General features: G+C 44.7%; 1 protein-coding gene across 3 annotated transcripts in view; it reads right to left on the bottom strand.

Moving 5' to 3' along the window:
* Window positions 1–803: 803 nt before the first annotated feature.
* ACER3 (alkaline ceramidase 3) overlaps window positions 804–17,818 on the bottom strand; it is a 67,527-nt gene continuing 50,512 nt past the window's right edge. Inside the window, exons 7-12 of one of the 3 annotated variants that reach the window (XR_013956456.1) lie at window positions 17,260–17,318; window positions 14,859–14,960; window positions 10,929–11,033; window positions 8,386–8,431; window positions 1,557–8,175; window positions 804–907 (exon numbers count right to left, since the gene is read on the bottom strand). Coding sequence is in view for 2 of the 3 variants with exons in the window: in XM_080613739.1 (XP_080469865.1) it covers window positions 8,122–8,175; window positions 8,386–8,431; window positions 10,929–11,033; window positions 14,859–14,960; window positions 17,260–17,318 (366 nt within the window). In the remaining variant the exon portion in view is untranslated. Of the gene's footprint in view, window positions 908–1,438; window positions 8,176–8,385; window positions 8,432–10,928; window positions 11,034–14,858; window positions 14,961–17,259; window positions 17,319–17,818 lie in introns of those variants that run through there. The other 2 variants (XM_080613739.1, XM_080613740.1) reach the window with 2 other exon arrangements.

Raw genomic sequence — 17,818 nt, forward strand, 5'->3', positions numbered from 1 at the left:
ATTGATGGAGCTGACCAGGAGCAGCTTGTGCCCAGGCAGCCAGGAAGCCCCCAGCATCCTGGCCTGGATCAGCACCAGTGCGGCAGCAGGGCCAGGGCAGGGATTGTGCCCCTGTGCTGGGCACTGGTGAGGCTGCACCTCGAATCCTGTGTTCAGCTCTGGGCCCCTCACTGCAAGAGAGACATTGAGGGGCTGGAGCGGGGCCAGAGAAGGGCAGCGGAGCTGGTGCAGGGCCTGGAGCCCAAGGGTGATGGGGAAGGGCTGAGGGACCTGGGGGGTTCAGTGTGGAGAAGAGAAGGCTCAGGGGGGACCTGATCGCTCCCTACAAGTGCCTGAGAGGAGGATGGAGCCAGGAGGGGCTGGGCTCTGCTCCCAAGGAACAAGGGATGGGACAAGAGGAACCGGCCTCAAGCTGCACCAGGGCAGGTTTAGATGGAGCTGAGGAACAATTCCTGCCCCAAAGGGTGCTCAGGCATTGGCACAGGCTGCCCAGGGCAGGGCTGCAGGCACCGTCCCTGCAAGGGTTCACACACCGTGGAGACGAGGCCTCAGTGCCATGGGTTAGTGGTGGCCTTGGCACTGCTGGGCAATGGTTGGACTGGATGAGCTTAAAGGGCTTTTCCAACCTGGTCTGTTCCATCATTCTATCACATTCACACCACTGGCTATAGCAGGTTTATGCCCTGTGGTCACTGAATATTTAGCTCAAGGTTGTCCCTGCAGAGACACAGATGGAGAAAATGGGGTCTCTGAGGAGCTGGGATTGGTGCCAGACGTGGGGGAAATACCTGGTGGTCACCAGAGGAGCCTGGCTGTTGGGATGGGATGGAACTTGCTGAGTCAGTGCCTTCTGGTCCATGGTTTCTGCCTGGAGAGGTTCTGCCCTGCAGTGATTATCCTCCTCTCACTGAAAGAAACAGGAAAAGGATGAGGCAAAGGATGTGCAATCCGCACGCTCCAAGGTGATGGCACGTTTTGACTCCTGCCTTCTCCTCTCCCATCCATGTCACGCACCTGAATTCCCTTTAACACTGGGGTTTGCATTTGGAGATGAGAAGATCAGGCACTATTTGCACCTCCAAGCAAGGTCCAGTGCTCGAATGGCTCCAGCACAAGACACCAAAGATTGGGGAAGCCCAGAGGCTTCAAAATGAACCCAACCACATCCGTCTCCATTTAAAACCTGACTGTGTTTGCTGGCTGTAGGCAATATGACCAAGTTTCGTGCTGCTACCACAGGGGCTCACACTGTTGTAGCTGCATACAAGCAGCTTCCCCATCAATGCAGGTCATACATATCCCGCTGTTTGATAGACATACAACTACCCATCCACTGAACAGCATCACATGCTGGCCAGCCCTGTACAACCCAAAAGCCAAGGAACACCTGGGAACAGCTGTATTTAAACCAAAACTCTTTAATAATTTCGACTATAAAGACACAAATGAGTGCTCGACTGCAGCAGGAATAACAAAGGAAAGACAGGAACTATTCCAAAGCTACTGTGCTTTGCAAAACAAGATATCCTGATACATATAAGGCTAATGTTAGTCACCAGCTGGTTTGGTATGAAGAGTCAGTTCAGTATATGAAAATGGTCAATAAACGTTGCTCAATGGAGCTGTTTTCAGTCAACTGCTGTTCATCCGTCACAGTGTCATCGTCTATCTGCAACGATATATTGAATTTGAGGGAAAACCCATGTTAGCATAGTGTCAATATGAGGAAGTTTGGTCATGTTAACACGGGGTATTTCACGTCCATTACAGGCGGACAGATGTTATTTGCTAAGACAGTAAACATCATCAGTGCATTCAGCTGAGTTCAACAGTCCACATCAAACAGGCAATGTCAGTTTAGGAGATCAAGAGAAAACTCAGTTCCTGTTCAGCCTAAGGAGGAACTTGCTGCTCATGCTGCTTGAAACTCCCTCTTCCAAAATCCAGGGAGCAACAGGATACACCACAGTGACTGACCAAGGCTTTAACTTAGACAACATTTTGGTACATGATGTTGTATGAGCCCAAAGAAGTGGTGAATGCTCCATCCCTGGCCGTGTTCAAGGCCGGGTTGGGCAGAGAGTTCGGTGACATGGTCTAGGGTGAGGTGTCCCTGCCCATGGCAGGCGGCTGGAACTGGATGATCTTAAGGTCCTTTCCAACCCAAACTATTCTATGATTCTATGTGTGAAAGTCCATTTCTATTCCACATTAGTTTTGGAGAAACTGAGCGTTCCATAGTGTTAGGGAAAGAAGGATGTATGAGACTGTGCTTAGATGATCAAGAGACCTTCTACCTTGGCGTTTTTAATGTCTCAACAATCTGCTCTAACCATCAGGCAGATACAACTGGTGTGAAGTATACGCAAAAAAACACTTGCAGGCACTGGTTTAGGGTCTTGCATTAGCTGGATTCTGAGCTTGGTTCTTCTTAAATCTGCAATTCCATGCCTCACTGAATCTAAACACGTTCAACAAGTACAAAGGGAGAGTGTTGAATTAAAGGGAGAGGTTCAGGCATCAACCCTGGCCTCACAATGGTACATATGAATCCCCATGGCCCCAGTCCCGTTCGGAGTTCCAGTCATGGGGCTTTGCACAAAGTGCTTGCTTGTTTGCCGTGCTCTCACCCTGCCCATCATTGAACTGAATAAACAGCTCTGGGGCTAAATCCCTCAACCAGCTTTCAAACCCAAAAGGATGCAACAGTATCAGGGATGTGGGGCAGTCAAGGCTGAGCCAAGCAGAGGCAGCCACATAGGGCCCTGCAAAGTGACTAAAAGGAGCGCTGTGACTTCAATAGGAGAACTTAAACAAAACCCAAACTGACCCCCATCTACCAAGGGCCTCGTCTTAGGGACCCCAATAGAAAACACAGCCTCATTGCTCAAAAAGAGACCTGTGACAGAGAGATCAGGCACTTGGCAGCTATGAGTGAGAAGCTGAACATAGAAACCCAAACCCAGTTGTAACAGTTAGGCAGTATATTCTCTGTAGTTATGTTACGGACACTCAAAACTAGCAGAGGACATTCCAGATGGATAAGAAACGCATTCATGTATGAAACAATCCAGGTCACCTTCCATCCTCATAAAACAGCAGCTAAGTAACCTGCAATGAACCGAATGTAATAGCGAGCCCATCACTTCTAGGGTAAAGAGTGCATGGAAAGTTAAATGTATAAATAACAAATCATTCAGGCTTGTTACACAAGTGTCTAAAGTGCAGGAACCAGGAGGGTGGTTGACTTAATACATGGGATTCTGTGCTGAATCTCTTTGTTATTCTCTTCCCATGTAAGATTTCTTAATTTCCTGGCTTTTCGCTTGTCCTGGGCAATAAGGACTCCATCACTTACTCCTCTTCATACTAAATCACACAGTTCAACAGCACTTGGCAATTAAAGGCTCCCACCACCTACTTACAAAGAGCAGATGGGGCTTCTTTAAAGTAAACCTTTTACCTGACTATGCTAACTTAAATTATGGGGTGCATATCCCATATGCAAAATGAAGGTGTGTTCTGGATTAGGAGGTGTGCTGAAGAACACAGCAGTGCTGCTTTGTTACAGCTCATCTTCCACTAGAGAAGTGTTGGATTGAATTGATGTAGCGCCTGCTATCAAATGCCTGAAACACATCCACAAACAGGTTTAAAAGAAGCAGTAATACTGGAATACTTGAAGGCAGATGTAACAAGGTAGCTGTGACTGTGAGGAGCACTAGTGCTATGAGAAGGCCCAAGGGAGACCTTGTAACAGTCTTCCAATACCTAAAGGGGCTACAAGAAACCTGGAGAGAGGCTTTGGACAAGGGCCTGTAGGGACAAAACAAGGGGGAATGGCTTTAACCTGCCCGAGGGGAGACTGAGATGAGCTCTTAGGCAGAAGCTCTTCCCTGTGAGGGTGCTGAGGCGCTGGCCCAGGGTGCCCAGAGAAGCTGTGGCTGCCCCATCCCTGGCAGTGTTCAAGGCCAGGTTGGACACAGGGGCTTGGAGCAAGCCGCTCTAGTGGAAGGTGTCCCTGCCCATGGCAGGGGTTGGAACTGAGTGAGCTTTAAGGTCCCTTCCAACCAGAACCAGGCTGGGATATTTGGGAGGATTTTCTGTTGCTGAGAGTCTCACAGGGAAGAGTTGGCTGAAGAACTCATTCAGTTGTTTAAAACCAGGTGTTGAAAGCAAATGTACAACAACCAAAAGAACCAGCTGCATTTTAAATCATACAATTTTGCTTCAGCAAAACAAGACAGGCTCAGGAATAAGCACAATATTAGATTAAAAGAGAATTATAACTAATTATAAACCAGTATTTTCCACCACATCTCTCCCAAAATCATGTAAACCGAGTGACACTGTTTGCATCTTAGCTTTAAATGCAACTTAACTGCCCAGAAGGTTTCACTTCACACATCTGAATTAAAGTCCTCCTACTCTCATGTCTTTCTAAAGCTGCCAGACTTCTCCACATAGATGAACCACAGACTGAGCACAGCCTAAGAGTGGCAGACACTGAACAAGCTGATTATGGAGAGTGAACAGCCAGCCACAGATCAGTATAATACTGTTGCATGGTCTAAGTGAGGCTGCTGTAACGTCAGCACATTCAGGCGGCTAGAATTAAGGGCACAGGTATAGTACAACACATGACAGAGGTAGATTGGCAAGTGATCGACTGCATGTTCCAATTCTCACTCTGGGGTGCTCTTCTGGACCCTAGTGGGTAGCACATCTTCCCTGTGCTAGAGGGAAAAGCATTACAGTGAAGTCCAGTGATGAAAATGAAGTCCAGAGATAACTAATACTGCAAGCCAACAACGCTGCATCCACACACAGATGAGATTCCTCCTGATGGCACATTTCTGTTTATCGTGTTTTATGCTTTATGGATAATGCATGTCTTGAGCTGTATCCAGAAAAATCTAGATTCCCAGCATAAGGTATGGTGTTGATCTGTACTGGGAGAGTATTTTTGAGGTTTTCCTCTTATTTCCAAGGGAGAATTATCCAGCTCATGGTCTGCAGAACTGCTTGCTGCTGATCTGTGCCAGACTGATGGTAGTAAAGTGGCAGATGTCCTGGTTCTTCATAAATGTTAAAGAATAAAAGAGTTCATTGCTATCAAGTCTGTCCAACATATCCCATTGGATTGATATTAAACAACACATGCTACTTCCCTAATTCCCCTTTAAGTAGCTGCTGTCTGAATCCTACTCGAAAAATGGGAACAAAGATACAAGATGTAGTGCAAGAAAAGTTTGGGATGTGCTGCTCTAAGGTTTGTAGGGAAAGAAATCAGCATGTCATACAAGCAATATAAATATAAAGCAATTTAACAGACATTTAACACATTACAGGAATAAGGATGTCTTTCCAGGCACAAGAAAAGGCAGTCTGAATCTCAGTGACACCCAGTTAAAACTGGCTTGGCATCTTCAGTATCACTCCCAAGATCAGTAAGGCAGTCAAACCAAAGCACCCATCACTTTAGGTTATTTATAGGATAAAGGATAACACATAGAAATTACATTCTTCAGGGTCTACCATAACTTGAAACAAAGGCTGCGGGAAGGGTGGTAGAGGTGTGCATGGTTTTGGTTGTTTGGAATGAAGAAAGAAGCCAATCTGCATAATAATTCTTTTTAAAGATAAAAACATCAGTGACAACACTTGAACGAAAAGCTAACAGCTGCATGAAATTCAAACGACAGCTTTTCCACCTTTGTTTTTTAAGTCCTTACAATTCAATTCAACAAGATCTGGGAAACAAAATACACTTTCTAGTTGCAAATGTGTAGGAAAACCAATAAACTTCTTTAATATAAACCATTATAGAGATGCTTTATCAATAATAAAGTGGCTTTTCAGCATGATCTGGTTCCTGATTTACAGGGAAACCAACCAGAGCCCCCACATCCTCCAGTAACAAAACTAAGGCCACTAAAATAAAGGGTTTGTTCATATTCTTAAGGATAATCCCATCCTTAGTAGATGTCACAAGTGACTGTTGATGTGTCTTGTTGCTGCAATGTCCCTGTTCTGGGACTCTTTCCCTAACTTAGGAAAACATGTAAACTAAATATAGACTAAATAAGACAATCAGATGCAGTGGGCAGAAGCATGCTTGAGAACCTGGAGAGGAATAGGCAGGCACTTCTTTTTAAGCTACATTTTTAGAACAGTTCTCAAATCTCTTTACAAAATGGATAAATAAAGACACTTGATGCAAGGCAGCATTTTCCTTCCTCTGTGCTCTGATCCCGACCTCTTTCTGTCTGAGGATCACACACAGATGCTGACCTTGGCTATGGAACTGGAACTTACAGACAACAAATCTGTTCTAACATTATCCTTCAGGAGTCTTTGTAGTGTTTTCTAGGTTGAAATGTGCTGCTCTCAGCACGTGATTAAAGCTCACTGAAGTCACTCAAGGTTATGTATCTTTTTCTAGACCCGAGTTTGGGTCTATTTGATCCCAAGAGCCCAGGGTCAGTCATGTAAGAAAAGCAGTGATTTTATTTGGAGATTCACATCAGTGGCAGCGCTACTGATGGACACAGAAGATGCAGCTGAGCTGCAAACAGGAGAAAAAGACATTAAAGGAGGAGACATTAATGGAGGAGAGCATTTGAATCAGCACTGATTGCACAACAGCCAGGACTTTGTGATCTGGGAGACAGTTGTGGCTATAATCCCACACTTTGCTGCTTTGGGCATGTTTTAAATCAATATGGAGTGGGGTTTCCAATGAGTCTGAGCATTTCCCTTTTATTCCTTCATGGCAAGAAGGATAAATCCCTCAGAGCATCAAAAGCAGACAGGAACAGCATAGCATGGCAGCTAACAGACCCAGAGATAGACTCTGTGGGATAGTTGTCCCCAGATCTGAAGTCAAACCCACAGCCTCCAATATGACGTATAATATTTGGAAGAACTGTGTTAGTTCAATGTTTTCTTTATGCTTTCTTACTAATTTTCATCATCTGGGTAGATAAAATGGCACAAACCAGAGAGTTTGTCCCCTCCATTAATCCCCCAAAGCTTGGTCTCCAAAACGTGGTCAACTTTCCACAGAGTAACCATGTGATGGACAGATGAAGAGGAAGCAAAGTGCTGCCAATTTCATACATCCACCTTGTTCTTTACTCTTTCTTCAGTATATCTGGGTAAGAAGATGCTTCTGAAAGTCAGACCAGTATTTAAGACTTGTCAAAGAAGGGGAAGAGATGAATTCAAAGCACACATTGAAGGTGTTTGTCAATCTGTGGTATGAATGGGATGTGGGGAGTAAAAAGTAATGGTAGAAAAGGCATGGAAGTAATACTTATAAAACATAACAAAAGTGTTTCTTGTGTTAATACAGTCACCCTGCAGTCTCCTGGTGGATCACTGGTCAAACAAAGGAGAAACTCAGTTTCCACACACAAACAAGAACCATTATAATGCTTCACAATCTTAAGTGTCTTCCGCTGGTCACTTTGGAACATCTTCCATGATGTATTCAGTTGGACTAAAGAGAAAATGGAAGCTTGGTACAAAAGGAACTAAATGGCACAGGTATTCCAACCGCTTTGCTTCAAATATAAATGGCAAAGGAGGCTGTAGAAAAGCAGGATAGAATAAAGCCCTAAATCAATCATTACATACTTCATTAGTTGTATAAAAGTGCAAGATTAAAGTAGTTCAGGTTAAGCATTCAGTTCACTATAGGCCACCCAACTGCTGAGCTTGGCCATCAATGGCCTGCCTTTGTCATTCAGTTACTAAGATTAGTTTCAACCACAGAAAGAACAACTGAATGAAAAACATCTGCAATTCCACTTCAAAAATGGTTAGTTTTCTGTGACCAGCACGAAATATTAGCTCAGTATCATCAGCTATACAATATATACATAAAAATATTTGTGTCTTAATCTTTGTTTTAACAACTTAGAATAAAGCTGTACTAAACATTATTTCCCTAGTGTGCCAACTCTTTGCTCTGTGCTGGCCTGGGAACACAGAGAAGTCCTTTTGTAGCAATGGTACTTGAACTGATCCATAAGTTTTGACACTTCAGCCATAGGAACTGTTGAACCTCTTCATTCAGCCAGGCTAGGTGATCGCAGGTGACTGCTTGGGTCTCAGTCAAAGCTTCTTGGGTGGTTCCACAAGAAGAATAGGCCAGATTCCAAAGACAAACTGTTAAAAGAAAAAGAGGGAGAAGGGGAAAGATTCCCTGGGATATTATGTCTCTTGGAACAGAAATCAAACACTATTAACCATCATTTCAGCTGCATTACTTGGGATGTAAGTAGACATCAAACAATCAGTGAGTCTCAGTGAAATTCAAAGCATAAGGTATCCAAGTGGTGGAGTGGCATTAATGGACACAAAATAGTGCTTGCTTACCTTCACCTTTGGCCTGTGTTTCAGGAAAAGTGTCCTTGTGTATAAACTGAGGAAAAGGAGAAAACTGTGCTTAAAATCTCATGTATAAGACAGTGGATACAATACTAATGATGTACTAATCCCAGTCTTATTTTCCAGCTAGAAAAGTATTGCTTCTGTTGATTGCAGGGCTACCCACTCTGCCTAGATATACACAAAATAGGAGACACTGGCGTACAGTAAACCCCTCTGTGCTAGACTATGGTTAGCAAACTAATCTACCCTGTGGCCTATATGGGGGAGAAAGAGAGAAACCCAGGGAAGTAAATTCTCTCTCCACTAGGGAACAGACTAAATAGGGACTAGAGCCTGTCATTTTGGAAGGATGAAATTAAATCAGTGTACCACAAAACATAGCAGATGTTAAGGAGGGGGAAGCAGCGCAGCTCGATTCTGTGTCACAGCTTTGTTCTCATACATCCTGTCCCCTCAGGAGATCATTTCCTATGCATGACCTCCCTTTTTAAAGTGTTCACTGGTGATGACCAATTGGTCACTCACCCTGAAGAAGAAAAGGCTCCAGGGAGACCTTAGAGCAGCTCCAGTGCCTAAAGCGGCTCCAGGAAACCTGGAGAGGGGCTTTGGACAAGGGCCTGTAGGGACAGGCCAAGGGGAATGGCTTGAACCTGCCAGCGGGGAGACTGAGATGAGCTCTTAGGCAGAAGCTCTTCCCTGTGAGGGTGCTGAGGCGCTGGCCCAGGGTGCCCAGAGAAGCTGTGGCTGCCCCATCCCTGGCAGTGTTCAAGGCCAGGTTGGACACAGGGGCTTGGAGCAAGCTGCTCTAGTGGAAGGTGTCCCTGCCCATGATGGCAGGGGTTGGAACTGGATGAGCTTTAAGGTCCCTTCCAACCCAAACCACTGGGATCCTATGATACTTCATAAAACTTAATCACGTATCAGTTTTTCTACCTCTAACATAGTATTCTCCTTTTTTATCAGAAGTTAAAATAGCTAGTCAAGAGAAAATGCAAGGAAAATAAGCACCATTCCAGTAGCTGCTCTGACAGCTTTTTTGAATATACATATGTATATATGCACATATGTACACATGCATCTATAAATATGTACATGTATATATATTCACACATATGTTTGCGTGTGTGTATATATAAAATATGTAAGAGTATGTGGAAAACAGCTGCTCCATTTGGCTGCCAGGCTGTCTGCTGCCATGAACAGCTTAAGATAAGCTTTTGAAGACAATTCAGTACAGAAAGCAAGCTGATTGCACGGGCAAGGTTTTTCCAGCATGCTGCACAGAGAATATAATCAGTGTTTGCATTCTCTGGCCCTTGGGGAATATGCAGAAGCCTGATTTCTCTGTCCTACCCCAATGAAAGACATGCTCTCCCTGCAGTTGTTTCCCAAGTATTTTCTCAGCCAACAGTGCCACCACAGCAGGGACACGTTCCACTAGAGCAGCTTGCTCCAAGCCCCTGTGTCCAACCTGGCCTTGAACACTGCCAGGGATGGGGCAGCCACAGCTTCTCTGGGCACCCTGGGCCAGCGCCTCAGCACCCTCACAGGGAACAGCTTCTGCCTAAGAGCTCATCTCAGTCTCCCCTCTGGCAGGTTCAAGCCATTCCCCTTGGCCTGGCCCTACAGGCCCTTGTCCCAAGCCCCTCTCCAGCTTTCCTGCAGCCCCTTTAGGCACTGGAGCTGCTCTAAGGTCTCCCCTTCAGGAGCCTTCTCTTCTCCAGGCTGCCCCAGCCCAGCTCTCTCAGCCTGGCCCCAGAGCAGAGCTGCTCCAGCCCTCATACGTAGATAAAATATATCCATTACAATGTACAGACATATACAATAGTACATGAAATATATCTGTTATGAGGTACATAGAATATATCTGTTAAAACACATACTCTCTTAGTTATTGTTAAGCGATAAAATGCTATTTCATGATATAATGAGCAAACTACAGAAATCCTTCAGGATTCCAGCTTAAATTCTACTTCTGCTCCTCGTTCCACTAGATGGTGGTGGAGAGCAAAAACAAGACAAAGATCTGGCTCCAGACTTGCTTATACTCTTTAAGTCTCCTTCTAAAACTAATACCTTGCCCTTCTGGGACCGGCTCTGCTCCAACCAGTGCAACTGTCACTCTCCTGCTCTATAGCATGATGTCTGGGTAGGTTTCAGAAGCAACAATGCCTATTAAAAAGATTAGTTATGCCTCTAAAATTAAACATGTTGAAGTACTTCAGGATTGCTGCTCAAGAACAGACAGGTATTAATAGCTTATGTTTTGAAATGAATATACTGTCAAATAGTTTCCCAGTTTAACTGCTATGGGGTTCCCATTTCTGAATTACACATTCCTGAGGAACCATGACTATTTAAAGATTACATTGTGAAGAGTTTTTAGACCAGTTGTAAAGAGGAAAGAGAAACTCCCACCAAGTCTATGAAGTCATTTTCCTGCTGTTCTGCATGATACATTTGGAAGTAATCCTGAATGTGGGAAAGCTCCTACTTGATGAACATCCAGCTTAGGAAATATTTCTTACCTTAGCAGGATATGAAGGTAAGAGCCCAGGCCTGTGAGAATATGCCACCATGCATGAAACTGCGTCACAGCTCCCACAACAGGAGGCATCTTCTCTCGTAGTGCTCTGTAAGAAAGAAACACCATGCAGTGGTGGGTTCTCTCCCAAGATAAGCAATCTCGAATCACAGTGCCTGATTCTTAAATCACGTAATATGTGTCTCACAAGTGAAGCTTCAGGTAGTCAGGCTTTCAGGGGGTGAGGAATAGCAGTTACGTCTTATTCTTTCAACACAGAAAGATACTAGCAAACTGGCTTTCTTACACATTTAAAGAAAGCACATGCTTCATCATACAGTGAGTGATCAGTTACTTCTGGACCTAAATATGAGGGAACCTATTTGTGGCATCCCACAGTCCCAAATGAGTTCTACCATTCTCCTCCCCAAAACCCTATGAACTACTGTCCATAGGATGAAATTCTGTGTTCAAGTCTGAGAGAGGAAATGGGATCCATCAGACATCACATCTGGCAATCACACCACCTATATTCTCTAGCTCCACGGAAGCTTAGCTTGCCTTTGTGCTGCTTCCACCAAGACAGAGCCAATAAGGAAGATTTCAGTACAAGCAGTAGGTTGCAATGACTGCTTAGACCCTTTTCCTGGAGGAAAGGCAAGTACCTGCACAAGGTGTGCACAAGTTGAGGATCTCTTACATCAGGTTGCTAAGTTGCAGGAAACAATTAAAAGGCTGCACAGTATTAGAGGAGCTGAGATGGAGATGGTGGTTTCGGATCCATGCTCCTGTAGCAGACACTGCAGAGACTGAGGCACCTTGGACCCTGGTGACCCACAAAAGCAGGACTCTGAGTCTCCACCCTCCAGCATCACAACAAAAGCAAGATATGAAGCTTTAATACCTGTAGACACCCATGGGCAAGGTCTGCAAATAGGAACTGTGCCAGGAGCACACAGTGGATACCACAGGAAGAAACAAGTGCTTGTAGTGGGTGACTCTCTGTTAAGGGACACTGAGATGCCCATCTGCTGGCCTGACAGGGAGTCATGGGTGATATTCTGCCTCTCAGGAGCTATGGTCCAAGATGCTGCAGAGAGGGTGTCACAACTTGTCAAGAGCACAGACTGCTATCCACTGCTGCTCTTTCATATGGGCATGAATGACAGTGCAAGCTGGCACATGACCAGAATCACAGAATCAGCTAGGTTGGAAAAGACCTTTAATGAAGTCCAACTGTTACCACCACTAAACCATGTCACTGAGGGCCTCACCTATACAGTTCCTGAACACTTCCAGGGATAGTGATTCCTTAAGGAAGAAAAACCTGCAGCTTCTGCAACACATATTTACTGCTTGATGTTGTAGTGTTCAATCCCTCTGACTAAATGTTAATCCCTGAGCTGCTGCTTATTTTGCAGAGCTGCTCAGTCACAAATATGAACATAGAAACAGTGAACATACAGACTGTCACCCCAGTACAATCTTCCAGCCCTTGGATAGCAGGAGATCTCAAAGCTCAATTCGAAAGTGCATGGATCTAATGGGGGAAGCTGAGTGTTATAGATGTGTCCTTGTTGGTTTGGGTTGTTTTTCTTTGATAAGCTCTAGATTTGGTGAAATATGGATAAACAAACTCTGAACATTAACTGATAAGCAGTTTTGAACGTTAAAAGCAAAAGGAGCAGGTAGGTGGATGAGTCACAAGTTAGATCTTTAGAGAATAAAGAATTACAAAGAACTGGAGTATATTTTCTCCAAAGGCTTGAGTTATAATAGCACCTGCAGAAATCCAAGGCTCTGCAGACATCTGATTAAAGCCAGTACACAAGCATATTTATTCCTTTCCCAGCATGAAACACGTATTACAGGAAACATGCTAACTTTTGTTCTCCCCTTTAGAAAGTGAGGATGGAAATAAGTGCTTCAGCAGCTGCTGTAATCTTTGAGTCTAGGAACAAGTTCAAAAGCCCTACGGACCTGCGGACTTGGTGAATTGGGGGTTATGAGCTCAGCAGTGATGTGATGCAGCTGCAAAAGTGAACCCTGATGCCAGTATCTGCAAAGTCAGTGTGTACCCATCCACTTGTGTTGGCAAGTAACTTTTCTAACCCATTGGGATCAAGCATTTCTAGGGATGATGGATTCAAAGTAAAACAGGGGAAGCTCAGGTTAGATATAAGGAAGAAGTTCTTTACTGTGAGGGTGCAGAGGCACTGGCACAGGGTGCCGAGAGAAGCTGTGGTTGCCCCATCCCTGGCAGTGCTCAAGGCCAGGTTGGACACAGGGGCTTGGAGCAAGCTGCTCTAGTGGAAGGTGTCCCTGCCCGTGGCAGGGGTTGGAACTGGATGAGCTTTAAGGTCCCTTCAACCCAAACTATTCTATGAGTCTATGAGGCACCATGTTTTATATTCAGCACACCTATAACCTTTAAAAGAAGAGTTTCAAGGAAACTTTCTTGGAGCACTATTTCAATTGGCCTAGCCTACTGCAGGGACTACAAAGCCAGAAAGGACAGATGGAGAACACTAGATCACTTTACCACACACTATGACCTGATCCTGACAAAGCAACCTACTAGGACAGTTCTGTCCACCATGGATTCAGCAGCATAACATCATATCATCATAAGATGGGCTGATGCCAACCTGAGGAAGTTTAACCATGCCAAGTGCAAGGTCCTGCACCTGGGTTGGAGCAATCCCAGGCACAGCTACAGGTTGGGCAGAGAAGAGATTCAGAGCAGCCCTGCAGAGAAGGACTTGGGGGTGTTGGTCGATGAGAAAATGAACATGAGCCGGCTGCAGTGTGCGCTCGCAGCCCAGAAAGCAACTGTATCCTGGGCTGCATCAAGAGCAGCGTGACCAGCAGGTCGAAGGAGGTGATCCTGCCCCTCTGCTCTGCTCTCGGGAGACCTCACTTGGAGCATTGTGTGCAGTTCTGGTGTCCTCAACATAAAAAGGACATGGAGCTGTTGGAACAAGTCCAGAGGAGGCCACGAGGGTGAGCAGGGGCTGGAGCACCTCCTGTATGAAGACAGGCTGAGAAAGTTGGGGCTGTTCAGCCTGGAGAAGAGAAGCTGCGTGGAGACCTCAGAGCAGCTTCCAGTATCTGAAGGGGGCTACGAGGATGCTGGAGAGGGACTCTTCATCAGGGACTGTAGTGATAGGACAAGGGGTAACGGGTTCAAACTGAAACAGGGGAAGTTTAGATTGGATCTAAGGAAGAAATTCTTTACTGTGAGGGTGCTGAGGCACTGGAATGGGTTGCCCAAGGAAGTTGTGAATGCTCCATCCCTGGCAGTGTTCAAGGCCAGGTTGGATGAGGCCTTGGGTGCCGTGGTTTAGTGTGAGGTGTCCCTGCCCATGGCAGGGGGTTGGAACTGGATGATCTTAAGGTCCTTTCCAACCCAAACCATTCTATGATTCTATATCAGACAGTCAAGAATGAATTTTCTGGATGCTGGCATCAACCCTTCCTACAATTACAGAATGGTGATTTAGCAAGCCACAGACCCTCAAAATTACTTCAGTGACATTATTTCTCTCTATTTAAAGTGAAGTTAAAGGTAAGGCACTGGAACAGACTACCAGAAGAAGTGGTAAATACTCCATCCCTGGTAGTGTTCAAGGTGAGATTGGACAGAGCCTTGGGTGAGGATGTGTCCCTACCCATGGCAGGGGGTTGGAACTGGATGATCTTCAGGTCCTTTCCAACCCAAATCATTCCTTGATTCTATGAATTAAGAAGTTGATAAAACCACTGCTGAGTGCTGAATCTAGTCATACGCAAACTGGATTAAAACCCTTGTGAATGGTTTGTAGGCGGTGTACAATACATACCTTGAGATGGACTCGAATATACACCATAGAAGAAAGAAAACTTTATGGTAGAACACTATTAACAGTTATGCAGACAAAGTGAAAGGACTCACCTCAATTTATCACAGAAAATGTTGTCCACATTCCAGAGAAAAAATCCCATTAAAAATACAGTTAACGATGTATAGCCTAGACCTCTAAGCCACGGGTATACCCTAGAGAGAGAGAAATGATGTAAAGTTCAGTCCCAGATGCTTTAAAGGCAACTTAAGACATACATAACTCCTATTACATACAAATAAGCTGGTTTGCTTCCCAAAAGGAGAAACATCAACTTGAAATCTCTTCTATTAAAGTATTATATTTAACCACCTCCCCTCTTCTCCTGACTTCCCATTCTCCAAGACTGATCTTTTATATGTTGTACTTCTGTATTTCTAACTGTTCCACTAAATCCTGCTATCTCCTAACGCAACGAATGGGAAAACTGAAGTTGGAAAAACACATGAATTCTTCAGTCCCATTTATAATCTTTCAGTTAAAAAATAGCCATGTTACAAATCAGTCCTTTTCCCAAAGAAGAGGAGGCTCTTTTCCAATCCATGACATCCCTCTACAAGGGGACTTGGCTAAATAAGGTCTTTCAAAGTGACTGAAGTCTTTTGTGATTGTAGACCACCACAGAATCATAGAACAGTGAGGGTTGGAAAGAACCGTAGGATCACCCAGTTCCAACTCCAACTAATCAAATGAATGGGTTTAGAAAAGAGTATTTTCATGTTGTGTTTTATTGTTGAGTGCTATTTGGGATGGAAAAATATCAATTTCATTGATATCTTTAGGATATGCTAAACTCATATGGAAGACAGTGCATCATTAATAAATGTACCCTCACTATCTGCATTCAGGTTGGAGCATGGAATTGTAACTTCCCACATGGACGCTGGTAGCATTTTCTCCTTTCCCAGCAACAGGTCCAAAATCAAACCCAATTCCAACCCTAAAGTCTGCAATGAACTGCAATACTGTCCAAGTTATCTTTAAGCAGAATAAATGCACAGTTTAGATGCTGGGTTAAAACACATTCCCCAGCTGCTCTTTCTCTGCTGCGTTACACACAGCACACGTTTCAGAGCTGTGAGCAGAGGCATCCAACATGTGCAAAAGATGACAGGTAGAGCTTCTTCCGCAGGGCAAACTAATCACATACAAGTTGTGCTTGTTCACAACAAGTGCATTGCCAATATACACCAGCAAAACTGTTTAGTCTAATAGATGCATAGACAGCATGCAGTACATGGCAGAGACCACACTGTAACACTCCCAACTCAGAGCTCTAGAGACAGAAGCAAGCCCAGGACATGAAAGAGCATCAAATGGTATGTTGTACATGCTGGTAATTAGGTAATTACAGCTAGAATTGTTCAGGGAATAAATGGTGGGGTTTTGTGAAGGGATGAGAGGGAGACTGGCATCACTTACTAATGGGGCACATGCTTTGTGAACAGCGAATGACGTTTGCCAAGTTGTAATCTTGGGAAGGAAGCAGCCCCACGAATGAGATGAGAAGCATAAGGGAAACAGGGCAAGAACAAATGATGGGGATAGGAGGATGCAGCAGCCTGGAAGGAATAACATGCTGCTTTTTGAGATTTCATCAGCGACTGCAGTGATAGGAAAAGGAATGGGTTCAAACTTAAACAGGGGAGATTTAGGTTAAATATAAGGAACAAATTCTTTCCTGTGAGGGTGCTGAGACACTGAACAGGCTGCTCAGAGAAGCTGTGGCTGCCCCATCCCTGGCAGTGTTCGAGGCCAGGTTGGACACAGGGGCTTGGAGCAACCTGCTCTAGTGGAAGGTGTCCCTGTCTGTGGCAGAGGGTTGGAACTGGATGAGCTTTAAGGTCTCTTCCAACACAAAGCAGTCTGGGATTCTATGATTTTTACTCTAAGCTCAGAGCAACTTCAAGCCCCATACTAAGACATATGACTGATAGGAAGCTGATGTATATTACGGAAATAAGAAACATAATAAGCTGAAATCAAGGTTAATACGTAAGTTGAAACAGGCTGGGACAAGTGCTAGCACTATCCATGGACAGACAGGAGTATGTTAGCAATGCAGAGGAAGTAAATCCAGGGACACGTTCCACTAGAGCAGCTTGCTCCAAGCCCCTGTGTCCAACCTGGCCTTGAACACTGCCAGGGATGGGGCAGCCACAGCTTCTCTGGGCAACCTGGGCCAGAGCCTCAGCACCCTCACAGGGAAGAGCTTCTGCCTAAGAGCTCATCTCAGTCTCCCCTCGGGCAGGTTAAAGCCATTCCCCTTTAACCTGTCCCTACAGGCCCCTATAAAAATGCTAGGAGACGATCCATCCCCTTACAACCAAGCAGACCATGGGCATTATGTACCTAGTTAAAGAAATTTTGCCACTGCCAATTTCTCAAGCCCACCAAAAGAAAGATGCAAATACTCAGTTATATCTTATACCACTGAACAAAACATTTACTTACCATAATACTATATAAACAGATCGTAGAACTATAATGGAAACTAGTGTTCCATACATGATCTGGAAATAAAAACAGAGAGAAAACTCAGTACTTGGATTCAAAAGACTTTATAAAACACCACAGGAATACAACATTTTTGAAGCCCCTGTTGATTTTTATGTCTTAGTCTCAGGAAAACAGTACCACCTCTGCCTACAGCTCCAGAAAGTCTTCCATGAAAGCATCACATAAAAGCAGGATTGCAAACCCTGTCCTTTATGCCATTATAGGGAAAGTCAGTTGTGTAAAACCGCTGTTTCTTGCATTAGAAAGCAAACACTAGATGGCACTCGGTTAGCACTTGAAAGCAAACCGGTAACTCACTCCCATCACCTCTTCTGTATCAGTGTGGTTGCGTAAGCATCAGCTAAACCCGTGTCTGAAGGCTGTACTTCCTTCACTGGTATTTGATTAATGCATTTTCCTGCAAGCAAACACGTGAACAGACTATGCAGTGGGCCCACACTGAGCACCAGCACAAAAGAAACTTTCCAGGAAGCCTTTAGAACTATAATAGAAT

Source organism: Psittacula echo (assembly GCF_963264785.1).
Source record: "Psittacula echo genome assembly, chromosome: 3".
Taxonomy (NCBI): Eukaryota; Metazoa; Chordata; class Aves; order Psittaciformes; family Psittacidae; genus Psittacula; species Psittacula echo.